The following is an 8,954-nucleotide window of genomic DNA, read 5'->3' as shown; positions in this document are numbered from 1 at the left end:
ATATGATATAAGAAAACAGGAGTTAAATTGGGTATAGTGAAAAATCACTATACAACAAAATTTTTATTATTCACAATGAACAAATATGTCTGTCCCCCTTATAATAAAATTATATCTAGGTAAGTCCTATATGTACAATCAATTTTTGCAGTATAGCAGGTATTTGGTAACAATTTTCATCACTTTTTGCCTCTGATTATTCAACTAAAACCTACTATACAATACAATATTACAATGCAAAAGTCAGAGTTTGATATTTTGAACAGGACAGAAAATCTATATTTATCCCTAATGTTTGGATTGCAAGTCTATATTTAAGGTATGAATATTCAAATATATACACAATACTATAGTGCAAGTACATACATACATGCATTGTTTGTTTAAGTCCACATCAACAAAACTCAATGGAATTTTAATGGATTGCAACCCTTGACATGTTGGGTAAGCAAATCATTAATGTCATACTTGACAGAAATGTACCAATTCTTCAAATGGTCTTTATGAATGTGAAACACATTATAGTCAACCAGGTTCTCATAAGGGCAGAAAACAATTTGTGTACTTGTTTTGTTTTCCTCAATACCGTATGCTTGGTAATGTTCACTAAATCCAGTAGTTTCCAAGGTTGAACATTCAAAATAGACAAAATCACTTACAATCCAGATATCCAATATTGTAGCAAAGAGGGGTGACCTTGTTGTTTCATTAACACTGTACATGATTACAGCATTCTTTCTAAACTTTGTTCCATGGCAAAGAACCCAACTGCTTTTAAATGCATTGTCTATCACAATCCCAGGTAACATACCAAAATCATCGAGTTTCAATCGCAATGATTTTTTACCAAACTCATTTAGTGGGGTCAGTACGCCATATTGCCTTTCATTAGAAAATAGTGGATGAGATTGCGGGTTGTTGGAATCAGCAAAGTTGCTGCACTCGTTCATTTGACATCTTTCTGCGAGGGACTTTGTAAGGTTTTTAAAATTCTGCTTCCGTGCAGTCTCCTTAAAAAAGTTATGAGCTGACTCAAATGCGAAACACGAATGTCTTATCAAAGGGCCAAGTTGTTTTATCATTGATGGCATGTGTATCAGGTAATGTTGCTTCGGGATGATGTTAGTAGATGGAAAGCAATCTTTAAATCTTGTGAGGTGTTCTGCGATTAAGTCCTTCAACTGATTCACAGTGTTAATACTTATAACAGGAGAGAATAGAATTTGAACAATTGAGATCAGTTCAGTAACCAAATGGTAAAATTTGTCATGTTCATTCACTAGACTGCTTAAGATAAAGGGAATCAGCCTTAAAAACAACCTTGCCTGAGCAGCGTTATACTTCAGTTTGTATCGTTCATCTCCTCGAAAAACAGATTCTTTCAATGGACCAGGTTTGTCTGATACTTCACTGTAACCATACTCTTGGTTAGCTATAGCTGCATTTAGCTGTGCTAATGTAAATGTATTGTTAGTAATGTAATGCAATAATATATGGCGTAGCTCATATTGGACAACACCTTCCAACAAAGTGTGCATGATATCTTGTGGGAGTTGAATGCTGATGTCAAAGTCTTGTAAATCACACAAGGAACTTCTGTGGTTAATACCATATGTTGTGGTCAGGTCATTTTTGACAACATCATTCGGTGCTGTCTCAATTTCTTGGCAATGTCTGTCATGCATTTCTTTATTCCTTACTGTGAAATCTTCTTCAAAAAATTTCTCCTGCATGGCTTCAAAATGGCATTGGCAATGATGACATTTGTGGAATGAAAATCCAACATCAACTTTAAAACCACCCCACTCATGCTGACCCTCAGTGTCCCCAGCACATGAAACAACCTTGCCAAAGACTTCCTTTTCTTTTCCACAAACTTGGAACAAGTGGCCACTTTCCAACTTCTTTATATCTGAAATAATTGGTTTCAGAATAGCATTGTAGCCATACTTCTTGACCAAATTCGACTTTACGATTGCCAACAGTCGAATAGCACACCGCTTTGACCGAATCTTTGGACTGAGGTTTCCCAATGTATAATAGAACATGTCGACCTTATGGGTTCCTGTATGACTACTGAGAGGATTACACACTTCTAATGCATCATGATAAATTATAATTATCAAAGCATCTTTGTGATCAACGAAAAGTCTATCATTCTTAAAGAATTCACCATCACATATATCATACAAGATTTCATCATTACATGTGTTAGGCTTTCTGAAGATAACTTTTGCAAGAGTCTTATTTGTGAAAAGTTGTTTCAAACTTTCAATGATGGGAATGTAAATAAAGGATTCTTCTTTCTCAACCAAGATGCGTTTGGAACTCGCTTAATTTGTTGTCCCAATAATTCCTCGCGATAGTTCACATAATTGAAATTTTGTTTTATGTATGATACCTGTTTGAAATGGGTGTCCAATCCATTAAATGGGCTTTTAACATCATTTAATAAGGTTTCAGTAATGATTTCTGAGAAGTCCTTTTCTTCGGAATGATGATTTTTCCTTGCATCAACCAACTTCTTTGCTGTTGTGTCCAAGAATGTTTGCAACAGACTTGAAGTGCCTTCTATTACATTTTCCAAAGCAACCTTTAAGAGAATGATTGAGACAATGTTGCATGTTCCTAAAATATTTCAATTTATTTTATATATTTACTAGACGCGAGATGCAAGTCCTGTATCATCCTCACACTCCTGTTCAACTGAATCTACTAGAGATGATTTTTCAGAAAACTCGTTATGTTTTGAAGATGATGTGTTGAAAGTGTCGACCCCAAAACCTGTAAAATATCCTGAAGCTGAACCTTGTACTAAACGTGTCAAAGTAGAGCATCCAGAATATTCTGTCTATGTTGATTCAGAATTACGTGCTATAGCTAAATCGGGAAAAATGTCCACAGCATTGAAGCAGAGGCTAATTAGATCAACTATTGTCAACATGACGGCAGCAGCAGCATCTGAGCCATTTTGTCGTTATCCACTCACAGCAGAAATAGAGGAAATGGCTAAGTCACCCCTTACGAAAAAAACACATGCAAACCACATGTGTTTCACATGTGCTTCACATGTGCTTCACATTTGATCACATGTGATTATATGTGGTTCACATGTGCTTCACATGTGACCACATGTACTTCACATGTGACCACGTGTGCTTCACATGTGATCACATGTGATTATATGTGGTTCACATGTGCTTCACATGTGATCACATGTGATTATATGTGGTTCACATGTGGTTATATGGAGGGTACATGTGAACCACATGTGGTTTTATTGGATACACACGAGGTTCACATGTGAAAACATGTGGTTATATGGAGGGCACATGTGAACCACATGTGATGCAGATGTGGTTATATGAGATACACATGTGGTTCACATGAGAAATGTTTCTACACACAAGTGGTTCATATGTGATCACATGTGGTTTATATGCGATCACACAAGGCTAACATGTGAAAATCTATAAACCTATGTGAACAAAATGTGGTTGACATGAAAATGTACTTCAAACTAATAATGAATCAGCAAACTTCTGTAATGTGATGCATACATATACTACATACTTATCCCCAAGTACACATGCGTAATCATCTAAATAATAGTTACTGCTTTGCTCAGTTTAAGTAATACTGTATATTTAAGTTTTCTTCTTATTTACAATTAATCTCTATCAAACATATTTGGTAATCTACATATAAAGTTATTTACATCAAAACTCTCCTGATTAAATAATATAATTTGTCTTTGATGTTATTTAACCTCACTATTTGTAACACTGAATCAATTTCTAGCACTTCAAAAATATTATTACAAAGTCGACCACACTCACTATCCCTTCTAAGCCAGGTTGCCGCACCACACTAATAGACCTGCGAAAGCAAAACACACACTATCAACAACAGCAAATACTTTAAGCTCCACTATATTCCATCTGTGAGCCCAACAATAGAATTCCTTCTGCGAGAGTTACGGATATTGTTGGCAGTCCAGAACAATGCCATCAACAACAGCCTTGGTGAAAAACTCAGCTTGTTCAACGTGGACTGCATCATAACAAGCATCATTCAACAAAAAATCTCTCTTCAATTGTAAAAGGCCGACAATATGACGCACCCAAAGCCACAACCCCATTACGAAGCCTCTTCGCTTTCTTCAAAAGCACAGTGCCTTTTAACTGAGCTTCCATGAAAAGGAAGAGCACTTTCCCCATCATTTTCAAGTGAGACATCACTAAGAGCATCAAGAGCTCGATACAGTAGAAATGAATTGGCAATTTGCATGGGCAGAGCTTGTGTTCCATGAAAAAGTCTCATCAATACAAGATTGAAGCCTTCAAAACATAAGTAGAATAAATAGATAACGGCCCCCAGTCAATTACCGTTGAGTGAGATGATTTAATTGGTGAATATTGTATGTCATGTGAATTTCACCATAAAGTTGTTGAAACTCATTAACAAATTTGGTCAATGAAGCACTGGCATGGTTTAGGTCTGAATGAGTAATAGAGGCCTTAGTCAACAAGTACACACCATGACATAAAAGAAGCATATGGTGATAGTACCTTGAAGGCAACAGTCCATAAAGGACAAATAGGGCAATAGAGAAGAATCCACCAGTGCCACTCAGAGCCTTTCCAATAAGCTCGTTGTGTGACTGAAGCGAGGAATCCTTGTCACTTCATGGGGAGGTATTATTTGTCGAAGTTTAGCATCAATCTCCGCAATATGCCTGCCCAAATACCAAGGTTCCTGGTGGTTACAAGAGTCAAACCAAAGATGACCAAGTTGCCGTGATACACCAAGATCGACACAATGAAGGTTATCAACTGGAAATCCTCTAACAATATCAAAGTATGGCAATTCCATCAGCTTTGATAGCCCTTTTACGCCATTAAACAGTTTCCTGCTGTTTAAATGCCCTGGTTGCATCATGTCTTAGCTCCATTTGGGTCCTAAGGTTATACCCTTCAGGACTTTGGAGATACACCCGTGTATGCCCTTGACCTTTGTGAATCTGAATGCCAGGGTTATAACACCAGCTGCAACCATTAACACCATTAAACTGGTGAATATTCTGGATATGGCACCTGGCAACACTGTCACATGAGCAAATGCAAGCAAAAACCCTAAAGCAGACTTCAACACCAGCTCGTAACCATTTCATTCCAACCGACCCAAGCCGCCTCATTTCGCTAGTAAATGGTTCCAAAAATTGCAGAATATTTGGTTTACTTGGTCCAAACCAAAGACCAATCAAGAAATATGTTGCTTTCTTATTTTAGGAGGAAGTTCGTTAAGCATGCCCTGTAATGGCCAGATACTAAATGAGGAGGAGCGAAAAACTGGGACACCATCACAACCAAAAGACAAACTAAGAGCATTTCTATCAGAAGTTAGAATGCCATCACCAAGCGACCTGTACATTTGCCCATCATAGATATCACTAATTACACTATTGTGTGAATCTCGATTAAAACGATAATCTAAATTATCTGATACACTATTTTCTTGTAAGAAGTCCCTTAATTGTTTTTCAATTGGGAGGTATAAAAAAAACTCCCTTGTTCTAATAGTCTGTGTTGTTCAAATTCTACATTGCAAATGAAACACTTTAACTTTTCACTTGTTTGAAAAAGTGTTTGGCAATTAGGGCAATAAAATTTATGTTCAAGTCCTTCTCGAAAACCATTAAATATTTGTCGAATAAATATTTTGTTCGAGGTAGGCGAGATCCAATTGGGAGTATCATGCTCAACAATTTAAGGAGGTTACCAACAGCCACACTGGTTAGGTTATTGCCAAGAACAAATGACATTATCAGTAGTAGACACTGACCAAGGGTGACAGGTGCATTTTCATACAATGGTTCATCCACTGGTTCCTGGTCAGCTTCAGATTGGTACAATTCATCACCCTATATAATGAAAAAGGTGACATGAAGATATTCAGTATTTCCCTCACAACTAGGTTGTAGTCTTTACACAGATCTAAAACTTATTCACCAAGTGACTTGATGGAGAGCAAGAGATATAGTATGAACTGCTTGCTAGCTATAGTAAAAAATATAGAGGTCACTCACACTTTCATCTTGATTTCCACAACCTTCTTGGAACTGAACAAATCGATTAAGATTATTGTCATTATCATCACTGACTTGATTATCACAATCATCTACACAAACCATAAGAATGTATTAATAACCCACTGTTTCTGAATACACAACAAAATTATAGAATACTACAGCAATATGTCATGATGTTAAATATCTGTTAGGGGATCAATTGAGTATAAAACTGCCCCATTCTTTAAAAACAATGTTTATTATTGTTCTCTGAAAGTCCAATTCATGCATTTTGGTAACATGAAACAAGGTAGTCTAATATGAGCCATATGACTTTGACTATATGCTAGATTTTTTACCTGTTAAATCATGACTTTCATTTCCCACGGTAAACGAGGGATCAGAACAAGGCTGTAACTCTTCATCTGGTTCAGCAATCGAATCTTGTTCGTCCAGGTTTCTTTCAGAGGACGCAACATCCCTCTCACGAGTACGACGCCATTTAGTTGTCTTTGGTATTTTAGCGTTAAAAACTTTCGTCTTCTGGGTTCAAATTGTATATTATACGGCCCTCTCTTTCTTGTAATACCTCTACTAGCGCAGTTAGATGATTGAAGATTCGTGCAGTTTTCAGAAGAATTCACGTTCGTTTCACCAAGACCAACATACTCAGAGGCAGCCATCTTCTTGAAATACAAAACTGCCGAGTGTTTCCACTTTCGATTTAATAGAATTCCGATTTTGGTCAAAAACTTTCTTTGAATATGAAATAAAACTTCTTATCAAAATTATTACTGTTACGGTACAATACATTCGTCCCAGGACGATAAGAAATATTAAAAAGTACAGCAGTGTTCAGCAGTGTATTTATTGAAAACTTTGAGTTTAGAATGCTGAGTATATGCGTTCTTCAGAATGCTGAGTCCAATCACCCACCGGAGAAATAGCCCTACGACTAAGGTGACGTCACATTACCCGAAAGAACCTGGGAACGAGATGCGCATTCGTTTCAAAATTCAAATTTTTTACAAGTGTCAACAACATTTTTGGCGGTTCTTCGTGGAGATATTAAATTATATTTCATATTCTTTGTCGCTTAAATCAAAATGAAATACGTACTGGTGCATTGGGTTGAATCGAATGAGACAAGCATATTAGACGAAGAAAATGTTAAAGACAAAGTATGCTGAAAGACCCCAAGAAGGAAGGCATGGTTATGTTCGGGAATCCAAAGATGAAAGCCCCGAAGACGGGTTGGAAATCGTATTTAGCAAAAGTTTTAGCATCAAGTGGTAAGCATCTCAATCAATCCTGAGAAAATTATAGTTCCTTTATATTATCGCTCGCTACTCTGGTTTTATAAATGAATAAAATGATTATTTAAGCGCGAGCCGCATCGCCATCGGAGTGATCGAACTGCAATCAGAAGATTGTAAGTTCAACTTTAGTGTTTATCAATCATCATCATCTTCGTAATACTTAAGGGGGAGGCTCATACACACTAGTGATAGCCGGAAAATTTCCTCAATAACGGTGTATAGGTTTTAACAAGGTAGAATATATTGACCTTATATGCGCTAGAAACAAATTGTTTATACAGTTTTTCTACACAACACGTACTCGTGACCTAGTTCCATTCAATCCATTGTGACGTTTCGACTGGAATGCTGTTAAACATATATCATATATTGTATTATTAAGCAAGTAATTTGTTTTCTTTCAGATAGCAAAAAAGTCGATGAAATTTGAGCTTGATTTTATTAATAAGGAGGAATTGGAGGATATAAACAGTGATGATAACAGCGATAATGATAATAAAGCGAAGAGGAGACGTTTAGATATGCCCAGTTGTGAAAATGACAAACCAAAGAAAATATTAAGGTTTGAAGCATGTTATTATTTGGTTTATACCGAAATTACAGCTAGAATACCCATTTGGGCCTTGACCTGTACCATTGTTAAATATATGATAATCTCATGATTCTTAAACAGAAAGGGTATACTGTATACAGTATATAGCAGCATTTTGTTTTTTAAACCCCTAATTTAGAAAGAATCGATGAATTTTTACCCATGATATTTTATCCCTTTAACCCTGTGCTAAAAAAACATTTATGTGGTGTAATTAAAGAGCTTGTAAATTAACCATCAAAACTTGCTGGGCACTCTACACTGTAATCAGACGTCTCCAAGGCAATGACATGGTAGCGCTCTCACTGTTTGGCCCCACACCCTGCTTGGGCGAACAGTTCATTGAGTTATGCATGAACCAGTATATATTGATTTAACTGTGTTTTTACATAGAAAAGTGCAAATGCTAAAAAGGCTGCAGAAAGAGAAGCATATGCAAAAGTATACAGAAGGATTGCTATTGACAGCTCTGAGTCTGAGGAAGATGTTGACAAGGATGAGAGTGACAATCTCCCAGATAAAATAACAAGTGTGCCAACTTGTTCAAGCAATTTAGAGGAGGAAGTCAGAAAGTTGCAAAGACAAGTTTTAATACTTAATAATAGTAAGTCAAGTTGAACATATTCTCTTAGCTATTATGTATTCCATAACTGCAATATGCTTACAATGAAGTTTCATATTTTTTAATTACATTATTGTCATGCTTGTGCCTTTAGGATTGCCTGAATTGGTTAAAGAGGCCGTTTTAGCAGCACTTACTGAAACCAAAAAAACACCACCAAAGTTAGCATCTTTTCCCAAAATTCAATCCCCATCATTGTCCCAACCACATCCCCAATCTGCACGACCTTGTTCCCCATTATCAACCACCAGCAGTTTCTCAGAATTGCCAAGTGTTGAGAAAGCTGAGCAATCAGATTCACCAAAGTTAACAGTATGTTGCAAATTGATTGTATTTGTGTTGATCTTATGC

The 8,954-nt window shown here is 36.5% G+C and overlaps 2 protein-coding genes across 2 annotated transcripts; both read right to left on the bottom strand.

Moving 5' to 3' along the window:
- Window positions 1-404: 404 nt before the first annotated feature.
- LOC114544642 lies at window positions 405-4,941 on the bottom strand. Its single transcript, XM_028563222.1, has 3 exons — window positions 4,687-4,941; window positions 2,402-2,593; window positions 405-2,243 (listed from the first exon to the last, which is right to left on the bottom strand). The coding sequence occupies exons 1-3, from the start codon at window positions 4,939-4,941 to the stop codon at window positions 405-407; spliced, it is 2,286 nt and encodes a 761-aa protein (XP_028419023.1).
- A 679-nt stretch (window positions 4,942-5,620) lies between these two features.
- LOC114544641 lies at window positions 5,621-6,753 on the bottom strand. Its single transcript, XM_028563220.1, has 4 exons — window positions 6,715-6,753; window positions 6,430-6,613; window positions 6,089-6,180; window positions 5,621-5,923 (listed from the first exon to the last, which is right to left on the bottom strand). The coding sequence occupies exons 1-4, from the start codon at window positions 6,751-6,753 to the stop codon at window positions 5,621-5,623; spliced, it is 618 nt and encodes a 205-aa protein (XP_028419021.1).
- Between the last annotated feature and the right edge of the window lie 2,201 nt (window positions 6,754-8,954).

Source organism: Dendronephthya gigantea, unplaced genomic scaffold, assembly GCF_004324835.1.
Source record: "Dendronephthya gigantea isolate DGI-Jeju-01 unplaced genomic scaffold, DenGig_1.0 000890F, whole genome shotgun sequence".
Classification (NCBI taxonomy): Eukaryota; Metazoa; Cnidaria; class Anthozoa; order Malacalcyonacea; family Nephtheidae; genus Dendronephthya; species Dendronephthya gigantea.
The sequence above is the reverse complement of the archived record's forward strand: the minus strand, read 5'-3'. Positions and strand labels throughout refer to the sequence as shown.